This window comes from Pholcus phalangioides, unplaced genomic scaffold, assembly GCF_987345545.1.
Source record: "Pholcus phalangioides strain wild (caught in Gottingen) unplaced genomic scaffold, Ppha-v1.0 ptg000008l_1, whole genome shotgun sequence".
Taxonomy (NCBI): Eukaryota; Metazoa; Arthropoda; class Arachnida; order Araneae; family Pholcidae; genus Pholcus; species Pholcus phalangioides.
Window position 1 is genome coordinate 58,815,671 of NW_028301601.1, and position 22,755 is coordinate 58,838,425.

A 22,755-nucleotide genomic window follows, 5' to 3' on the forward strand; every position below is an offset into this window, starting at 1 on the left:
GTACCCTGTACGGGTGCACCTGCCTAGTTACGGCCTACTGGTGATACCAATATAGCGTTCGTCAGACGCAAAACTTCAGATTTGATACGTGAGCCGGTCCCATTTGAAAAAAATCTCTCCGTAAAGAGCAGGCAGACCTTCAACACAATAGTTACATAACATGAAAATTCAATTATTTACCATCTTTACTTCAAAATATGAAACACAGATGGCAACACCACAAGAACACGAAACAAGCACAATTTCAATAACAGAAATACGTTAGGGCTATGCATGTACATACACTCACGCAACACGTTCTGAAATGCACCGATTCGTTAGAAAATCCCGCGGAGGAAAGTGTACGAGGTGCATGTACGGTTAAGCAGTATTGTAGTTAATATGGCTAGGATCTTGGAAAATTCGTTCCCGAAATTGATACGTCTATAGCTTAGAGCAGGGTATATTTATCTTTCGTGTTCCACGGATCCTTAGCGCAAATAAGACGGGGGACCACGGACCTCTTTATAGAATAATATAATGACAGGACCAGTATAGCACGAAACAAGCATAACTGGTTTGGGACATAACGGGCACACTGTTAGATTGAAGAATAGAGGGCCAGGGGAAATCTCTTCCAGAGAGAGACGAGTTACTACTTCAGCGCACACCCAACTCCTGTCATATCACCACACGGCAGTTTTCAACCGATGGAGTTGGGTTGGAAAATTCATAAAAACAGGATAAAAGATCTGAACGGTTTTCTTTTTTAATTTTTAATTGCTTTAGGGCACAGTTTTCCAAACTTTTTGTTCCATCGCCCCCTTCTTCAGAATTTTTTTTGTCTCTCATCTCCCCTTCCCTCCATCTCAAGCAAGCCCATGGAATCCTGTTATAATCGTAGCTTCCATCGCCCCCCCCCGGACCATTCCATCGCCCACCAGGGAGCGATATTGTCCACTTTGATAAAACACTACTTTAGGGGAAGGGATCCGGGAAATAGGAATGGGAAATCTTCATTAAAATAGAAATAATATAAGGAACATGCTAACACTGACAAGGTTAGCATATGACAAGTGATATTGTTAGACATTTGACAAGGTTTATTAATTGGAAGGTGGGGTTCTCCGGTTTTAGGACAATCATCGGTTCGAGTTTCTTTCACGAAATCAGATTGATCGACGCTTCTTGTCCCTTCACATATGACACTCGTGAGACAATAATTACAATTTATTAGACGACTTATGAGCGCCTTCTATTCAAAAATCGTCAGATACCCTTTCGTGGCAGAAAACTGCACGGTAAGATAAAATTTCCTCACCGTATCGACAAAACTTTTGGAACGATAAAACGATGACCGAACATTTTGCTCTTTCGATATACCAGACCAGCATCAAACTTTGCCCCCATTTCCAGCGCCGAAGGGCTGATTGTGGGATTAAAAGACGGGTCTAAGAAGGTAGGGAGAGAAGGTGTAAGTCAGTATGATGTGTGTGTATGTGGAGGAAAGAAGAAAAGTCAATTCCGGGAGTCTTAATCGGTGCTACAGAAATTTAAGCCTGTCATTTTGCAGGTTGGTAAAAATGCCACTACTTTTTCAGGTATGATGTTTCTGAAATGTAAGCTGAATATACATGAAATGCAACCTAAGTGAATCCGCACGAGCAATATAATGCAAGCTCTAATAATCGAAATCTATCAATAAGTCAAAAATCCAAATACGGTGTCGAGGAACGCTCTGTCATTCAAATAACACTTCAAGTGAGGTTCATATATGATTAATATGCAACGTACACCATTGCCAGGTACGAGAATGTTTCACAGTACAACTTCCACTCATCATTTCTAGCGATCACCATTGCCAGAAGAGAAGTGATTAAACACATTTTAGGAGCTCGTACTTTTTTTGTGATTTATAAATGCTAATATACGCTTAAGAAGGATCTTTAACCGAAATCGTTCTCGGAATCATAGCAGTACAATTTGTTATTCGAAAGATGTCGCTTAGAACCACAATTACAGTAAATTTTCCCCCCATGGTTTCGTCGTTAACAATATACAGTAAATCAAATTTCCAGTAAATGTTGGTTGACAGTGATCATTGATTATTTTTGTCGCACCACGGTCATTTTCTGCACACGAGGGCTAACTAGACCGGCAACTACAATTTATTGCCGATTCCGAACGGCAGGCGTGTTTTTTATACTCATCGAGAGGTTGGTGCGCTAACCCCTCGATGGGGAAACTCCCAGCGGTAGCAATTTTTTCTGCGGTCATGTCGCCGTTCTTGTTGTACCCCTTGTGTCAGGAAAGTTTTCTGACAAGGGCGAACCGGGTATCGAACTCGCGACACCTCTAAACATCCTTTGGTACTTTAGGCGAGTATCTTATCGACCTGGGCTAACACGCCCCTGGTTGACAGTGAACGTTGGTTCACGGTTGGTATATTTCATACAAGCCTTGTCATTTTCGAGAGCAATTGTTTCAGTGGTAACATTACGTAATTGAATCTACAGCGCAATCTCGATTAGTCGAATGAGCAGCGTTCAACGAAAAACTTAGAACCGAATGAGTCGAACTAACGAGTTATCATTTTAGTTCGATTTACCGGACGTTCCAATTTCGGAGAGAGAGAGAAAAAAGGATTTTTTTTTTACAAAAGCAAGTGCTATTTATAGGAATATCGTATCAGTAAACAAATGCAAACTACTAAACATAAAGAAATTGGAAAAAATGAATTGTTCTCTTAATACAAGATATACAGAAGACTGGATGTTGTGAAGATATTTATTATTTGAGATGTTAATTTTTTAAGGAAGGAAAAAACTCATCTCTGCCTCTACCGGGAGTCGAACCCGGGTCCCTCGATTGCCGGACGAGTGCTCTGACCACTAAGCTACAGAGGAGATAGAGATTTTCCTTCGCTAGAGCGTATATATGCCGAACGGAACAGTGCAATGGACGGTGAAACCGATCAGCTAATAGCTCATGGACGACGAGCCACCAGAGGGCTATATATATGACATGAATGTCGCTCTCCACTTGTTTATACAAGATATACAGAAGACTGGATGTTGTGAAGATATTTATTATTTGAGATGTTAATTTTTTAAGGAATTTTCCTCTAGCGAAGGAAAATCTCTATCTCCTCTGTAGCTTAGTGGTCAGAGCACTCGTCCGGCAATCGAGGGACCCGGGTTCGACTCCCGGTAGAGTCAGAGATGAGTTTTTTCCTTCCTCAAAAAATTAACATCTCAAATAATAAATATCTTCACAACATCCAGTCTTCTGTATATCTTGTATTAACAAGTGGAGAGCGACATTCATGTCATATGTTCTCTTAATGCTTAATTATAATTATCGAATGAGAATATCGAAAAAACAAAACACATGAACGTACGTATTGCATTGCGAATACACAATATGTGTTTTAATTTTAAACTTACGAATACAGAGGAAGCAAAATTATTCTATATATATAAAAAAATTCAGCAACTTTTGATTTTTGTCTCTCGTTGCATTCAAGTTAGAATGAAGAGAGTTTTTGCACGAATAATGTCTTTTGTTTTATAAGATCGTTTGATACGGTATTCGGACGAATGCCTTACTTTACAATTACGAACATTTCCTCGAGAGTTGGATTTCTTTACATTTCATCGATAATTTGTTCGTTCACCTCCTATTTTTCTTATCATAATGTGCAATATTATATAATGTCGATTTGACTGTAGACATTGACGTAACTATAGAATGTGATCGATGGATATATTTTGGCCGTATGTCTTTGTGTATACGTCGAAAATGGGACATATGCATGTTGTGTATGTTTCGGAATTCACAGCAATCTCAATTTTATATTCTACTAGCTGTAATACCCGGCGCTGTCCGGGTTTTCTTCAATGAGGCTTTTTTGGATCACGTGATATCTCCCTCTCTTTTCTTGAGGGACATACAAACCGTGTCCAAGTTAACCAATATGGCGACCTGCGCGAAATAAACAAATCTAGATTTACACAGAAACGTAGAAATGAATATATATTTTTCTTTTTTTAAGGGGCGCAAGGTATTTCGATCCTCCCCCACCCCCCTGAACTTCAAGTTATCCATCTGTATGTTCCAGCTTCCAAAAATCCTTAGTTAAAGCTGTGGAATTTTTTCGATGCACTTTTCACGGGCTCATAACTAATTTTAAAATATCCTAACCCACATGAATTTATGCAAATAAATATCAAAAGAGACAATATGGAGACATTAATTTTCATACTTGAGAAGATATACATAAAATCAATGATATTGCTCGAATATCCAACTCAAAAGTATAGGTTTGGCTAATTACTTCATATTTAATCTCCTGGGCTTCGTATATCTCTAAGCGAACTGAATATTTCAAAAATCGAGAATTCAATACAGTTTTTAAAATTACTGATGGGGCGGAAAATCCCACTAATTTCCGCATTTCTACAGTAAAATCGACAATTTTAGCACTGATTTCTATGAGGATCACCTTTTTCCTGACTCTCAAAGCGATGCTGATGATGATTATGACGTCTATTCAAAAAGCCTCATTACTGAGAGTATATTGAAAATGTGGCAAACCATTATAAAGGCATAAACTATTATACATATACTAACAGGATTAAAGAAGTGACAAACCGTTGTAAAGGCATATACACGTATGAAACGCATTGCTAGGGAACCACGGTAACCAAAGTAAACGTTCGGAAAGTGATTGTTGAGGCCCAAAAACCATTGTTGCCGGACAGTTTTTTGCCCATTTGGGGCATTTGCCCTGCTCTGATGAAATTTTAAAGTAGCCTATCGTTCAAGTCGGGTCCCATTTGGTATATATGCAAAATTTGGTGACGATCGATCTAAAATTGTAGATTTGTATAGAGAACATACACACACACACACACAGAAAATCAATTTTATATATATAGATATTTTAATTGCCATTTTTCTTTTTTGTTCTTTTAACTTTTCATTCCATTCTAAGTGTTACATGTTTTTGTGTTTTAATCCGTCAATTTTTGAATTTTTAGACGGTTTTTTTTTTTTATCGCAAATGTTTTTGTGTTTTAATTTGTATATTTTCTTTATATCCTTCATTTTTGCTTTTAATTTTATATGTTAAGCTTTTATTTAAATTTCAACGATAATTTGAAGTCTTAATTTTTTGTTTTTGTCACACAATTAATTTTTGTTTACTTTGAAGTTTCTGTTTTTGTTGTTAACTTCTTTTAAGCTCAGTATATTGTCAGGAGAGTTGTTTGCTTTCACCGCTGCGTCGAACCCACCTTGCCGCATGCCTATAAAGGCGGGACGGCCGAACTTATTGATATATTATAATGTGCGACAGTTGATAAGGGTACAAAGTATCCCGCACAAATTTGTATCTCAGATATATATATATTTTGGTTATTTCTTACTATAGTTCTACTTATACCATAGAATTTTTTATTTTTGTAGTTAGAAAAGAATTCACTTCGTTCAAATTTTTTCAACCAAGATGATGCCTGGTATATTCATATTCCCATACAGTCAGCCCTCGGTTTATGAACTTAATTCGTTCCAGAAGTCCTTTCGTAAAGAGAAATTATTTTCCCCATAGGAATCAATGTAAAATTAATTAATCCGTCCCTGGGACTTCAAAGATTTCTAGTGCGAATTTTCGCAATAGCTCCTGAGCCTAGCGTGAAACCAATAGTAACCAACAAACCAACGATGAAAAAAGAGAAGAAAAAAATTATCATAATTCGAAAGAAATGAGAGCAATGAAAAGGATGCCAGGGCAAAGTGTGGCTTCTGAATATGTATCACCTTTAATCAAAGTGTCGAAGTCCTCAAAATCTTGTTAGCGACCTACGGCACAGTTCTAGAGTACTTAAGCGATTCTCGGGATATCTGAAGATCCGTCGAGTGACCCGCGGCATATCCACAGATCCCTACTTGGGTGACTCCGCGGCAGATTTTCAAATCACTTGAGTGACCGACAGTGCAGTTCCAGATCGCTTAAGTGATCCGGGGCACATTTTCAAAGCAACGAAGTGGTCCAGACTCTGTTAAAAAGGTTGAGCACGCCTATATCTAAACCATTTTTTTTTTCAATGTACTGTAATTCGATCATTTGGAATCTTGCGTCAACTCTCTCAAAAGAGTTATAGCGTGTTTTTCTGTAGATTGTAAGAGAGCGAGCGTGAGCGCGTGTGTGTAATGTTATCTTTCATTATCAGCTTTTGTGCACCTGCTTCACCGCAGGATGAGCAAAGGGCAGCGACCATATTCCCGAACGGAAAGTTTATGATAAAATACCAATTTTATCTATGACTAAAAGGGGGGAAAAAAACGGAAATTAGCAAATGACCATGTAGAAATTTTCTTGATGTTTTCCAGCGTGAATCATATTATGGGTGTGGTTAAAAATGCCTCTTTGAGCGAAGATTTTCGGTTGAGATTCTACGACACACTCTGCTTTCACTTCCCATGCAATAAGTGGCTGATTAGACCTTTTTTTTGTGGATCTGTATTAAATGCCTTAACCCTTACAGCGGCAATCCCGAGATATCTCGTCAAACTTGATCTGCTTTATTTCGGTCACTCCGAAATATCTCGAGTTCTTAACACGCTTTTATTTCCAATGTGGAAATAAAAGCGAGATAATGGAGTTATAATGGAGATCAGGAAAATTTTAAAAACCACTTAAAGTGACTTATCATGAATGACATTTATATAGCGAGGCAATAGGAATCTTCGAAACACAACAGCTACATCAAGGAGAGGTAATAAAGTCAAGTCCAACTCGGACGTCCTTGCCTTGAAGAATGCAAGACCCTGTTCGTTCCAGGGCCAACATCAGAATAATGTTGAATGATACCGGGAATAAGAGGGGATGCATGGTAAATGACCAATCTTTTAGCACGTCTGGTCAAGTGAAGCAGCGTCGGTCTGAAAAAAGTTGTGTTTTTTCCGCGATCCAGTCGGTTACAAAGCTGCCAATAATAGCTTCGATCGGCGAATCTCAACAGGGGGAATCATTTGTAGCCTTGGAAGATTCTAAGCGGGCCACGCGTAAAAATCTCTTGGGGAGGAGGGGTCGTGACAAGTGCTTAAGCGGCCACAGAGACCTGTGACAAAAAAAAAACAAAAAAACGTGAAGGAATTTAAGTAGTGAAATATAATAGGATATTCGGGACCACGGGAAAAAATATTGAAAGCGGGGGGGGGGCATTACAGATGTTTAAAGGGCCCACAGAAACTTCTGAAGGGGCAAAAAAATGTGAAGCATTTCAGTGATATACATAATGGGATATGCCCATGTGGAGCCACGGGTAAAAATCTATGTCAAATGGGAGCCATGGCAGGTGACTAGGGAGGGGGCGCGCAGAGACTTATGAAAAAAAACAAAATAAATGTGAAGCATTTTAAGTGGAATATAATGGGACATTTTGAGGGCCACGGGTAAGTAGAATCCAATGGAAAAGGAGGGATGGCAGGGGATTGGAGTGGAGACTGAGACCTGGAGGGGGGGGGGGAAGAAACGTTAGGCATCCAATTGAAGCATAATGGGATATTCTAGCGAGTGGGAGGTGGATTAAACTCTCAAGGGAGATTTATGACGGGTGATTAAGGGGGATTAATTGAAGGGAGCCACAGATAAAAAAATATAAAGTGAATAAATAGATAAGTGAAATATAATGGGGGAAATGATATGTGATTACATTTAGAATCTTGTAGGACCTTTACAAGATGGAGGCTGGCGGGTATCTATCCCGGCGGGTTCTGAATATCCTTATCCACTCCTGTTCATAAGATTACGCAATGAATTTACCAAGTAAAAAGTGTGTTGCTCTCTGGTTGAACGGGGGGGGGGGGGGAAAGGAAAAATATGGTCCAAAGGGAGGCACGAGAAAAAAAGAAATAGATCAACAATAGAAGCCACGGGCACATTATAGGTCATAGCAGTGTTTCTTAACCTTCTTCAGCTCATGGCTCCCCTATGGATCACATTTTTTTCCCGTGGCCCCCTGCCCTATCCAGGGCCCCCGCTACCCCCTCATCCAAGAGTGTACTACTTTCTGTTTTTTTTTAATTATGAATGAAATTTCAATAAATCAAATTAATCTCTGCAATCCTGGCTAGGAACGGATTCAAATGGTGGATTATCATCTCTCCCAGGAGTCAAACTATATGGTAAAAAACGGTCTGTGTAAAATACAGGACGATCCAACGAACATGCATGATAAATCGACCTTCCCAACACATCAACCGTTGCTCTGGCGGCCCTCCATATACTTAGCTGGAAATAACAGGTTACGTATGAAAATAATAGTACCAGATCCCATATAGTGCAGTCCCCTCCCTCCGTTATAGACATGAAGCCCCGGGTCATGTCCACATAGACCCAAGGGTTAAGATGCCCCTGGTTCTATGGACGGATCTGATTAATTCTGAAAGTAGTGATATTTTTCAACCATGTTTCACTTTTGAAGCTTTTCTCTTCACAGCTTTTCTTCTGGTTTTCCCTCGTGCCCCACCCCCCTAGAATATCCCAGGACCGCAAGGGGACCATATGGCCCCAGGTTGAGAACCACTGGGTTATAGCATCCTGTAGATTTGTTTAAGGTTGACGCTTCAGAATTAGCATTTTTCTACTAATTCTCACCACGCCGGAATTACACTACAAAAGTTTGATAAAAGATCTCTAAAAAAACTTGGGAAAAACCAACAAGCCAATTGGTTACATTCGCTCGAATGCAACCAATACACTTATTGTTTTCAAGTTTTATAAAAGCACCTTTACTAAACTTTTATAGCGTAATCCCGGCCAACAATCGGATAACTCTGATCATTCAGGGAAATTTAAATTTTCATTGTAAAATGAAAAGTAGCCAAATTCATTCCTAATATCATATGACATCGAATTTTAATGAAGAGGAAGCTCGTATTACACACAAATCCCGCCTCGCCCCCACACCCGAATCTATTATTCGCTCCTCTATCAATTAAGCTGCATCCCTGCCAACCCTAAGAGATAGATACGCCGCTCTCTACCTAATAACGTATGCACGTGTGGCGTTATCCGATTCCGTTCCCGGTACTAAGCTCCTGTAGAAATCCGATACAGGGCCCCTGGAAATGAATACACGACGACGTCCAGCGGGCGCACTTCCGACAGATAATCGGCTCGGTTGCTATTCGATGCGTCAACATTCGGTGTGAATATGTGAGATCACCCCCCCCCTTTCCTCTCTCACCCATAATGATAATCGATCGCAAAATCACACGAATCCTCGGTGTCTTTCCGAGAGACACCTCTTGACGACAGCTAATCTATCGGGAATCCTGTGCGGAAAGGCCGAAGCTTATAACGGATTTGTAGACGTTCTTTGACGCATTTTCCTCTAGAAAACGAAATGCTCTCGAATGCCAAGTGTCCTAAATTTTTAACATTCTTCCGCAAAACTGTGAGAATTACTATTGTTGAGCGAAAGATAAACATCTCCCCCCCCCCTCCACGTGTGTTTTCTCCAAACGTTGACGAACGACAAGTGTTGACATTGTTTTTGTTTTAAAGTAGCTTCAAAAACTTTTCTAAAAATTTGGATCAGTGTTCTTCAATCTTTCTGCACTGGCGGAAATAGTTGAAATAACTTGGCGGACCGGCGAAAATAAATAGAAGGGGAAAAAATAATTTGCGGACTGGAAAAAAAATTAATATAGAAAATGATTTGAAAACCGGCAAAAAAGATGCGAACCGGAGAAACAGAAACACATGGGAGATATAATTTGCGGACCAGCAAAAAATAAACAAACATGAGGAATAATTTATGGACTGGAAAAGAAATAAATAAAAAGGTGAAATAATTCACAGAAAAGATAAATTAATAGGAGGAATAATTTGTGGAACGGCAAAAATGAAGGTTGAATATACACTGCTCAAAACAATTAGGGGAGCACATGGTTTTAACAAAATTACGCAAAGATGTATACCGATAAGTAACATAAAATGAATCATCAATAATTTAAAGCCTAGCAGGAAACGGAAGAAGAAAACTTCATATGCAAATCAAAGTTCATGACGTCAAAAACCAGAAAAAGGAGATAAGGGCAGAAATCGGGATGTTGCAGAAACGTCTGTTTTACTGCCGTAACTATGAAATTCGATTGCGGGGTATTTTTTTTTTTTTTTGAGACAAGGTGACTTGAGGATGTCTCAACAACGTGATTTACCGGAATCCATGGCATGGCGTGTTATAGGCAGACTGGAATCCGGGCAAACACAACGTAGTGTCGCGGACGCTGTTGGAGTCGCCAGAAGTGTTGTTGCAAGGCTGTGGAATCGATTCCAAGAAACAGGAAATGTTAGACGTCGACCAGGGCAAGGTCGGCCACGCGCCACTACAGCAACTGATAACCGGTATGTACGGTTAACAGCCCGTCGACACAGAACAGAGAATGCTACGCAGCTGCAAAGACACTCTTGGCAACAGGGCGAAGGGTGTCCAGCCAAACAGTACGTAATCGGCTTCATGAGGGAGGGCTCTATGCACGTAGGCCAATGGTCTGCATTCCGTTGACCCCACGCACACCGTGCGGCCTGAAGAAGATGGGCTGCTGAACATCGAGATTGGGAGCAACATGATTGGAGCCAAGTGCTGTTTACAGACGAGTCCCGATTCAGTCTGGAGTGTGACACCCGACGTGTTCTGGTATGGAGGGACAGGGGCACTCGAAATAACCCCGCATTCGTTCGTGAAAGGCCACAATACAGACGAGCTGGTTGGATGGTATGGGGTGGAATCAGCATAGGCGGACGTACGGACCTGCATATCATTCGGAATGGCACTTTGACTGCCCCGAAGGTATGCAGACGAGATACTGCGACCTCATGTCATCCCTTACGCTGGAGCCATTGGAGATTCCTTTGTTTTCCAGGATGATAATGCCCGACCGCATAGAGCTCGTCTGGTGGAGAACATGCTTGAAGCTGAAACAATACAGCGTATGGAATGGCCAGCGTGCTCTCCTGACCTGAATCCAATCGAGCATGTCGGACATGCTCGGACGACGCATTGCTGCGCGACGAAGGCCGCCTGTTACTGTCCGAGACTTGCAGACTGCACTTCTTGAGGAGTGGAACAGTATTCCCCAAAGTCTGATCGATAACCTCATCGCATCCATGGCAAACAGGTGTGCAGCAGTCTTAGCTGTTCGAGGAGACCACACGCCCTATTAAAACTCATGCATCATGTCTAAACAGTACTTTTGTTTATCGTTTACATGTAACCAAATTGTTGCCCTAAATCGTCTTTTCATGTTTTTTCCATATTTTCAAAGAATTAAAGCTTAATTCCAAATTTTTTTACGTCTTTTTTCTGTATTGCGCATTGATACGCGTGTACTATCCATTGTATGCCAATACGTGGCTGTCTCGCACGGTTTTCTTCACTTTTTTGCTTGCTCCCCTACTTGTTTTGAGCAGTGTAGTTTGCGGACCGGTCAACTAATAAATAAATGCGGAAATAATTAGAGAACCGTCGAAAAACTTATAAATAAATAAGAAAAAATTTACGATTAAGAAATAGGAAAAATAATTTGAATATTAATAAGAAAAATTAACTATCATTTGCAATATTTTAAAATCATTTCTGAGTAAATTCCTAGGATGTAAAGTTCTAAAAAGAATTGGTTCCAAATCTCCCTTTTGGAGATATTTGGGTAGATATCCCTCACCCATCTTATGAGGGAAATTTACGAGCAGTTTTAATGAGTTCTAAAATCATGTGCCCTTCCCCCCCCTCCAGCATATTCCACTTGAATTCTGTGATTTCCCCTCACCCCCGGGTTACTAGCTCCCGCCTATTGGTAGGACTTTTATTGTTCAAAGAATTTAAACTTTTTCCGTGATTTTGATCTTCCTTAATCAGTCTCAACATGCCATGACTTTTTTTCTTTTGAAAGGACCCCCCCCCCCAAACATGCTTTCCTGCACTCCCAGGGGTGCAGCACCCTTGGTTAAGATCCGCTGCTCTATACATTGTTAGTGAAGACCTCAACACAAATAAGAGGATAACGAGGCTCCAGCCCGATGGCCCGGAAATAATTGGATCTTGCTTTTGCTTTATTTTTTTATGTAGTTTTTCCTGCCCTTAAAAACACACATAGGTAGGCTCCCTCTCGCACTTTTGAAAGCGATTTTATGTTGTTTTCTTTTTCGGACAGTCCGAGTTTTCAGCAGTGGTCTCAGACTCATTCACCTCGGGTTATCGATACTACTACTTCACAAACTCCAATGCAATACCACTATATTGCAATATACTGTCGTTAATGAATGCTTAGACCAGGATTCGAACCCACACTTCCGTCGTCAGTCCTATACTCAACCTACTACACCACAGCAGATATATTTTATCTCTGCCGCTACCGGGACTCCAACCCGGGCCCCTGGAATGCCGGTCAAGTACTCTACCACTTAAGCTACAGTAACAGACAGAACTAAGCTATAGCGACTACCGCATTCATGCTTCAATTTACGGTCATGTCAATGCCACAGCGCTCCATCTTTTTTTTTTCTTCTTGTTTTGATATCACAACGCCATTATCGCTTACAAAAATGTCCAATCCTTCCCCCTGAATGCCACTGACGTCAACGCCACCAGAGAAAATAGCTAATATAAACGACACTCAAACAAACACCGAACAAATAAAGTGAAACGCTCTAAAATGGAAGGAAACGGGACAATAAAGCAGAAAAATTTCCGCAGAAACATTTCCGCTTGCATCAGCAACACACACACACACACACACACACTTGAAAGTTAAAACCCATTAGCGGACAAGATAAACGGCACTTGCCAGGCCGAAAATGAGGAACGGAAACGGTCCGCGTGGAGGACGAGGAGGCTTTTAAAAATGGAAGGAGGAGATTGGACGGAACGAAAAATGAAAAACGAAAAACAAAAAAATGGCCGTCATCACTCAAAACTTCATGGGCTGTCTCTTTAAATAGTAGGAATAAAAACCACTAAACCACAGCAAAGAAGGGGGAGGAGGCGGTCCATCTCGAGAAACGAATGGCAATAAGATTTAGCTACACCACTGGCTCACCGCTGTAATGTCTTTGGGGGGTTGTGGGAAGGTTAAACCATTTCCCAATAAGAGATTGCATCACCAACAGCTCAAAATAAATAAATAAAAAAAAAGTAAGGGAGTAAGCACTTCGGGAATGTCATTGACAGCAATAACTTCGCCTCCATTCCAACCAGCACCATTCCGGAGAAAAAGGAATGCATGCGCGAACACATTTTCCCGTCTCTCTCTCTCTCTCTCTCCCGGAATGCTGACAGGAGACTTTTAACGGCTGACAGAATGAGTACATGAAAGAATGTTGCCAACTGTCCGAGAGCAAGAAATAAATATAAGAGACGACTTTTAGGACACCATTCCCCTTCCAATAGAAAGCAACTTCAGAGATAGACGTAGTGGTAGTGATGTCAGTATAGTTGCACCATAAAATGACTTCTATCACAACAAAAAATGATTGCTGGAACTGGGAAAGGAAGAGGAAAAAGTATAGCTTTCGACCACGAATGAGACGATGGCCGAAAATGAAACGGCAGCTTTCAATGGATCAGCCCGAAAACCATTAATATGACACAAAGAGGAAAAATTTCTCTCCTCAACTCTCGCTTGGCTTTCATATTGATGACGATGATGATGATGACATAACTGATAAAATGTCCAGAAATGAATAGTCGATCTCACACACGTAAAGAAAAAGAGAGGCATCTACGAGAGAATTGATGACCAGTTCGTGATTTTGACTTCACATTCACTTACAAATACAAAGGCCACAACAGACAAATTGCCCAGCGAGGTGACTAAAATAGATGTCCATAAAAAAAAAATACGGATGTCAAATATAACCAAATATATTTGACAACCTGAATAGCAACGCAATATAAAAGCATACAGATCGGAAAAAAGCAACCCAATAATTAATGCTATATAATACGCTGCCCGTAAAGGATTATGGTTGTCTTATCTAAGTAGGATAGCTTCTCTATTTCATCCACCTATGTTAATCCATACTTCTTTTTAAAACCTGTCAATTGTGTTAGAATTTCGCCAACCGCCGAGATAACCTATTCCAGCGGTTCTCAACCGGTGCTCCGCGGAGCCCTTGGGGTTCCTTGTGCACTCTCCAGGGGCTCCGTGGCCACTCACGGAAAATAAAAACAGTAAAATTTAAAAAAAAAAAAAAAATTATAAATATCTTTGAATAGTAAAAATGAATCAGTAACTTTGATGAATAATTAAAAAATTGGCCTACGGGGCCCGCCATAGAATTTTTTTACTTAAAAGGGCTCCGCGAGTCAAAAAAGGTTGAGAACCGCTGACCTATTCGATTAATTAAAAACCCTCTATCAGGTGAAAAACTCCCTGAGGCACCACAACTTGGAATTGGTCCCTTAGGCCGGTATTACACTATAAAAGTTTGGTTAAAGTCCTTTTATAAAACTTGAAAAATGCAGCCAATAAGGTCACCGGTTGCATTTTCTAGAATGTAACCAATAACTTTATTGGTTAGATTTTTCAAGTTTTACAAAAGGGATTTTATCAAACTTTTACAGTGTAATACCGGCCTTTCGAAACGATACTGGTAGCAGTCGACTGATGGTGCATTAATAACTCCTATTTTTACTTCTTATTACGTTGAAAATTTTCAAACACTCCGATCATAACCCCCGACAACTGCGTTTCTCCAATGCAAACATATTCAAGAAATCAAGTCTTCCTCGATTCTAGGAACGATTTTTTGATTCTGTGACCAAAAAGGAATTGTGAAGGTATGAATCATATAATGTATAAGACTATAAAAAAAAACTAAAAATCCAAGAAGGCAATAAGTTAAGAAGGCACCAGTAGTTGGCCACCTGTTTTGAACTTCTTTTCGTTGATGTTTCAGAAATCTTTGACTTAGCTTAAGCGAGAATACAGTGTGCCACAGTAGTGTTCTTCGACCGCTGGTCTACGAGCCGGTGCGGTCCGTGAAAAAATTCCGCCCAATTCCTGTAGCATCTACATAATTTTAGATTTAAATTGAATGTTATACCTTATCTATATTAGTTTTGATTTCTGTTTTAGTCCGTCAGCAGAATTTTGCTAATTATTTCTATCACTATTTATTCATTTTTTTCGCCAGTCTTCAAATTATAGGAAGCTAATAAGCTCCGCAAGCCCTGAGATAATGCATCTATCTCAGTCAGTCAGTCTTCAACAGCTCTGCTAGAATCTGAAAATAGTCAAACTTTTCTCCCACTATATTTCACTTGGAAGCTTTATTTCTTTTACATCTGTATCCTTTCACAGCTCTCTGTGGCCTCTTTATCAACCTGTTGTAGCTGTTGCTTCATTTGTTTTGCACCCATGACCTCTTGGAATATCCCAAGTGTAGACAAAGAGACACAAGGAGGTCATGTGACCTCCAGTTCGGGAACCACTGTGCATAGGAATGTCCTTTCGACCTGAAATAACTTGCGAACGGACAGAGCAACAGCTATGCAACTTAGACAACCGAGTAGCAAAATGGCTACACAACGCCCAATGAGATGCAACAAATAGCAGCGATCGCAACGGTGAATTTTGGACGATACAAGCAATTAAAATCGAGGGAAGATGAAACGAATATTCCAGTTACAAAATTGTAAAAAATTATTTGATTAATGCAAAAAAGACATACAGAGAGGTGTATATACGGATATTATAAGTATTCATATTCAAATTCTTGAAACAGTCTACATTTTGTGCCAATGTTTGAAAAAGAAAGGGAAATACACAAGACTGGCAAATTAAAAAAAAAAAAATTAAACTACCCGACTTGAAATGATACATGTTTTGATATTTCATACGCTAACGGCAGGCCTGCGTTTGGAAAAATACATGCCTGGTCAAAATTTTCACATGATTTGGGCATGTCGGGCGATAAATTTGACCAGCCCTGTAGTACACGTTAGGAAATTCAATAGTTATACCAGCAGTTCTTAACTAGGGGTCCTTGGAGAGATTTTAGGGTCCGTGAGCTTGGATGAGAAAACAACTCATCTCTGGTTTTTACAATATTATGAGCTTAATATTACTTTGCAGAAGGGTCCGTGGCATTCATCTTATTGGCAAGACTGTCCATGGTCCCCCGTCTTGACACAAAAGGTCAAGATCTCCTCCCCCCAAGTAATGCTATAGATTATGTAGTACACATTTTTTAATGTTGTACTCCACTGCGTCGTATTTGTCGATTTTTTTTTCTTAAGAGAGACAGGAGTAGAAAGAATTATTTTAAAAATTAAAATTTATGTGTCAAGTTTTTTTTTCAAACATTCATGCACACGCATATACATTTGAATGAAAAAAATCTTCATATTTTATACAGAAATAGGGCAAACACATGCCCCTTTCATTCCTTCAGGCTAAGCGTACACCGGTTGGACAAGGCAAGACAACTTCAAACAAGTTTGGCCATTGTTATTCACGTTGATTTGTATGGCGCAACGCGCGCACAAATTCAAACGTTGTACCATACAAATCAACGTGAACAACAATGACTAAGCTTGTCTAGCCGGCGTACACCCAACCTACGATTTCATTATCCAGTTTTAATATACTGATTATACGCCACACTGCGGACTATACTAAGACATTTTTTCTGAAAGTAGTGAAAAACTCGCACCAGTGGATTATACGCCATCGTTCATTATAAAAAGAAAAAATACGGTACTTGAAAAATATAGAAACAGCCCAATTAAGAAAATGGAGTCTTTAAAAAAATGATACGTACATCGATTTCGTCGAACTCGAACCCATATTTGCTGTCATAGAAACTTTTCGTAAAGAAAAGGCTCAGCCAACGCCTCATGGCGTTCGCAAAGAAAACAACGGGATCGCACCACGGTCTGAATATTGTATTTTTGTTTTTTTAAACCGATACGAGTAACAACCAGTTTACGTTGGCCACCACTATCTACTACGAAGCAAACACTGCAAAGCGCATACACCAACGGAACCCCCTCAGTAAGTAATAAGAACGGTAAAAGTACTAAGAAAAACACAAAGAAAAGTATAAGTTGTTGTTTTTTTTTAGTGAACTTCGACGTCGAAGTAAAAAAAAATGCACTGATAGCGAGCAGGCCACGTGAGGTTTGTCTAAGGTGCCATTTATTTTTTCCTGGACTATCTTCTAGATGGAAAAATAGCTCTCTTAGGTATGATAACATAATATGACAGGTGATAATAATAATGGTGATAAGAGACAAGAGAAAATAAAAAAGAAGTGGAACTACATGCACACACACAGTAGATGAGTAGGAAAAAAAACACGCACAACTGACTTTTGCGACCGCACCTCTTGCGTGCTATCAGATACATTTACTCAAACTTTAATGTTCCAAATTCACACGCGGAACATTTCACTATCTTCAGTGGGAGAAAAAGCGCCACAATATCCACGATGTCGTTCCTCCAATGGCTTTATTACCCATAAGAAGAAGGACACGCATAAATTTTATCAGTCAAGTTGCTTTTTACATATACTGGGTGATACAGAACTCATGGGCGATGGGTCACATCTGAACAAGTAACTTACGTCGTGCAATACATGGTCGGTCGCTTAAGGAAACCACTAGACGGCGCTTTCGTTAAGCGCATAAAACGCTGGTTGTGTGGCCAATTATTGTCATTCGAGGGCCTTTTGTAAGCCGCTGTTATCGCCCTGAGGGCAGGAGTCGGCACAGAATTCCTTGTTTTCCATTCCGCATTATTGTCATTTATAGCGTGGATTACAGAAGGAAAAGACTGGTTTCACGAATCAGAAAAAGGCAGACGTGGTATTCGTGAAGAGTGCAGAGGACGTGAATGTGCGCAATGGAAGCGCAAAAACTATACTGGGAATGTTTTCTGACAATACACGTGCCAAATCGAAAAACCTATGCGATATTAAGTGGGTATTACGCGAAACGGGCTTCTTTGCGGCGGCCTCACATTCCTGGCACACCCTGTATCTTACTGCTACTTGGCCTGAAGGAATAGACACATGCACTTCTCACCCCCTTATAGAGATATCGAAGTGTGCAGAGGGATGGGTGTGTACGGTAATGAAGGGACACTCTCACTCTTATGAACTAGAACTAATCATATATTGCTCACTAAGAGAGTGAGAGTATCCCTTCATTACCGGATACACCCACCCCCGTCTAGTTTTGTCTTAATTGTCCAGCAATAGTTGGCGAAGAAATCGAGAATCTTGCATAAGCGCCCAGCAAATAATAATACATAACTGGCATAATCGCCCTTGGCAAAGAAATCGAGAATCTTGTATAATCGTGCAGCAATAGTTGGTGAAGTAATCGAGAATCTTTTATAATCGTGCAGCAATAGTTGGCGAAGTAATCGAGAATCTTTTATAATCGTGTAGCAATAGTTGGCGGAGAAAATCGAGAATCTTGTGTAATCGTCCTGCAATAGTTGGCGAAGAAATCGAGAATCTTGTATAAGCGCCCAGCAAATAATAATACATAACTGGCATAATCGCCCTTGGCAAAGAAATCGAGAATCTTGTATAATTGTGCAGCAATAGTTGGCGAAGAAATCGAAAATCTTTTATAATCGTGCAGCAATAGTTGACGGAAAAAATCGAGAATCTTGTGTAATCGTCCTGCAATAGTTGGCGAAGAAATCGAGAATCTCGTATAAGCGCCCAGCAAATAATAATACATAACTGGGATAATCGCCTTTGGCAAAGAAATCGAGAATCTTGTATAATCGTGCAGCAATAGTTGGCGGAAAAAAATCGAGAATCTTGTGTAATCGTCCTGCAATAGTTGGCGAAAAAATCGAGAATCTTGTGTAATCATCCTGCAATAGTTGGCGAAGAAATCGAGAATCTTGTGTAATCGTCCTGCAATAGTTCGCGAAGAAATCGAGAATCTTGTATAAGCTACTGAGTTAACCGTCAAAGCAGCTCGTGCAAAATCATCAGTGAAATTTCTAACGAACTGGTTACATGCCGGAACGTGAAATGTGTGTGAATATGCGCGGCCTAACGTATTTATGTTGTCAGAGTTGTTCACTCGTTTCGTGTTATACTGGTCCTGCCATCTGACTTTCATATTTTGAAATGAAATGGTTGGTGAATGAATTCTCATAACATGTTATGAAAACAAACACTGCATTTAAGTTGTGTGGAAAGACTTTTTCAAACGGGAGACCGGCTCATATGAGAAGTATGATCCGTTCAGCATTCTACATGCCACTGACAAGGGATCCTGTTGCGCGCAGACACCGGTGCAATCGCTCACAACATTCTCGATCCGGCACACGTCTTGTCGGAAAACACTCCTGGTGCAATCCTTGTGTTTCTAAAGCATTCGCGTCCGCAGCACCATACATAAAATGCATGTCCACCTCGTACCGGTTTCTGAAACGAGACATCCCTTCTGCAATCTACTGGCAAAACCAGTTCTTCATGCTTCCAATGACAGCGCCGTCTAGCGGCTTACCGCTTGAGTTGCGACCATTCTTTGTGCGACGAACATTTCTTGTTCAGATGTGATCCATCACACTTTGAAGTTTCACACATGAGTTCTGTATCACCCTGCAGATCATTTTATTTTACGTGAATAGGTCTTCAAGATAAGGTTCTTGATTGAAACCAGTTGCATTCCTGAAAAGTAGGCCCAGGGTTAAGGAAATACATTAGACGTCCATGTTCCAAAAACATTTGTTACATGGCATACACTGTATAACAGTTGTTTCCAAAGTGTAGGACGCACTACCGGGAGGGGAAAGTAGTCACGATACAGTTCCCGAGATAACAACGTAAGAATAAGAAATGTTAAGAAAGACATGATATAAGAAATGTGTTTCGATCTCTTGCAACGTAAATAAAAATACCTCAAACAAATGTACAGCAAAACCCTCTTAACGGACACCCCTCAGATGCGATTACCCCTACTTTAAGGCCAAATAGTAATTTCCCCTTGTATAATAAAGGTATACATTTCAAACCTCTGATCAACAGTCACCCCCCCACCCCCTTTAAACGGAAGAATTTTTTTGTCCCACCGATTTCCACAATAGAGAGGTTTAACTGTATTTATTTTATCCTTTACCTAGTGTTTACCAAATCGGGCGATATCGCCCCCCCCCCCCCCATGGGAGGACGATAATAGTCACTGATACAATATAGGATCCTAAGGGATTGCTCAGGAAAGAAGGCGATGAGTAGGGGCCGATGAACAAAGAAGCTGAAGAGAAACTATGAATTTACACTTAACCGATCCATAGATATTGACTACAAAAATCATACATACACACCTATAGTCATTGCATATATTGCAAAAAAAGCTAAACATTTTGCATACGTCGGCCTGCTTCGGCTTCAATGGCTGCAGGTGAAATGCACGACTTCAGTGACGTCAAAGCTTCGACGGCTTTCTGCTATAGAAGGTGTTGGCTCTACTGGATGCCCAAACGCGCAAAAACCTGTTTTCCGTCAAAACCGCCCCACGATGTCGGCTAAATACTGATTTTTGAATGGTTCAGCGCAGCGGGTCCGGACTTGGCTTCATTTGTATAGTGCATGGTCGAGCCCGCGGAACTTGTGTCGGAAAGAATGTTTCGTCGTAGGTGCCGAAGGAACTCTGATACAAAGAAAATAGAGATGGCGGGTCTAGGGTGGCTAGACGTCCGTTTATACTGCCCACAAGGTCGTATGCAGGTTGGGATTGCATTGAATATTCATGAATTATTAGGGGACTCGGCAACCTCGGAACGTTGTTTCGGGAAATGGGGGGGGGGGCGCTCATGTGACCTTAGCCCTATAGGTTCCAGAACCACTAAGGTGCTGTATTTGATGAACTTTGGATTAAAATTTAAAAAAATTAAATTTTTTAGTGATTATATTTCATTCTATTATGAATATGTTGTCCTAAGGAATACACCCCCCCCCCCTCCCAAGGCAAAGTTGAACATTCATCGCTACTGACGAGCTTTAAGCCAATGTTGTCATGCCTGGAGAGGTATAAAAATCTTACAAAAAGGCTCATTTATGGATTGTCAAAAGGGAGGGTTCACTGAAAATTTTTTGTTAAAGAGGGGGAAGTGTCACCGATGAAATGTTCATCGAAAACGTGTCGCGCCTCAAAAAAGTTTAGGAAACACCGATCCGTAAGAAATTTTGGTGTCTACCAATAGGAACTCGATTAAGAAGAAAACAATCCACCGATACTGCCCTGGTGTGAAATACGTCTTGGGTACCAAAGTGGTTCCCGGAAGGAGGCCATTGAAGAGACCTTTGAAGACTATTTGTGACCTTTTTTGAAGACTATTTGAAGATTGACCTATTTGAAGACCTTTGATAGACCATATAGACCTTTGAAGAGGGGTGGGGGAAGGGGAACAGCGCGCAAAAGAAACCTTCTTCCAGATCATTTTCAGCTATCAATCATTTTAGCGGTTTTTAAAATTTTCCTGAGCCAAATTAAAAATGAAAATCACTCAACCATCTAGAAATTGCTACCTGTTTTCAAGAAGAATTTTTTTTCTCCCTGATTCGAGATCATAAATGGTGCACACCCCCCCCCCCCAACCAAACATAAAATAATTTTTAAAAAAGCATTTAAGTTAAGAGGGGAAAAAACTATAGTTTTGTGTTATTCATGCTGCATGCAATAATATCTAGAAGGTAAAACAAAAATGTAGTCTCCCCCCCTCACCCCCTTCTACTATTAGGCTTTGAAGAAACGCTGAGTCCGCCTAAGAAAGCTAAGTCCGTCCTTTGAAGAAAAGCTGAGTCCGTCCACTAGCAGTGATTGGCGAGGGGATGGAAAACGTGCTATCAGGAGAAGAAAATTTTCAACGGTACGTGGGCTCGGAGTTGCCGGGATGGGAGGGTTTTAAGAACCCCAAGATATCTCGAGATTGCCGCTCTGTAAAGGTCAACTTTCAAAAAGCATTTTGAATCAACAGAAATGAAGGTACCGCATATACAAGTATTTTTTTCCCGATATTCAAATCTTTTAACAAAAAGTATTCCAAAACATTTCTAATATTTTTCAAAATTATTTTTCAGGGTGGGAGGAAGCATGGTCAACCCTACGCTCTTCCCCGCGTATGCCTCTGCCGTGTAGCCCTGGGAATACTCCAAGGGAGTCAAAGTTGGGAAAACATGGCAAGTAACTAAGGGAAGCCATATAAAGATCTGTGATTTAACCTTTTAAGCGGCTTAGCAGAAATCCCTAAACCCCATAAAAAATTACATCTTGTTTAATAAAGCAAGATTTTTTTCCCCCGATTTTAGCACATGGAAAGCTAGGAGATATAGCGACGAGTGTTTTTCATTGAGAAATCAATTTTACAAAATACCTGGGTTTGTCAATGTTAAAATAAGAAGCCTTTAAGTAGGCGATATATCTCGTCAACGCCGCTTAAAGGGTTAGAAAAATCACCAGATGTAGAGAATTCACGTGAAATACGGTGGGGAAAATTTGCAGCAAATTTTTTTTGTAATCCAGTAGTTAGTATTGTCTTCCAATGTCCTGCAGTCCGATTTCGTTTTCTCAATTTTGCTACGGAAACGAATTCGCCGTGTTCTACACTATCTACCAATAAGTATTTGGACACCTGTGATAGAAAAGAAAAACTAAATTTATTCAAAATCAATAGTTGGTAGAGCCTCCACGAGAGGCAATTACAGCGTGAACCCTCCGGGGCATACTTTCCACA

The 22,755-nt window shown here is 40.3% G+C and overlaps 1 protein-coding gene across 10 annotated transcripts in view; it reads right to left on the minus strand.

Annotated features, from left to right (window-relative positions):
* The window catches only part of LOC149084660 (disks large homolog 1-like), a 393,252-nt gene that overhangs the window by 110,127 nt on the left and 260,370 nt on the right, over positions 1–22,755 (minus strand). The window contains exon 1 of one of the 10 annotated variants that reach the window (XM_089235068.1): positions 16,814–17,129. The exons of 8 other annotated variants lie outside the window; for them this stretch is intronic. In XM_089235068.1, the coding sequence (XP_089091194.1) occupies positions 16,814–16,891 (78 nt within the window). In that variant the 5' untranslated portion in view covers positions 16,892–17,129. Of the gene's footprint in view, positions 1–16,813; positions 17,130–22,755 lie in introns of those variants that run through there. One more of the 10 variants, XM_089235067.1, reaches the window with a different exon arrangement.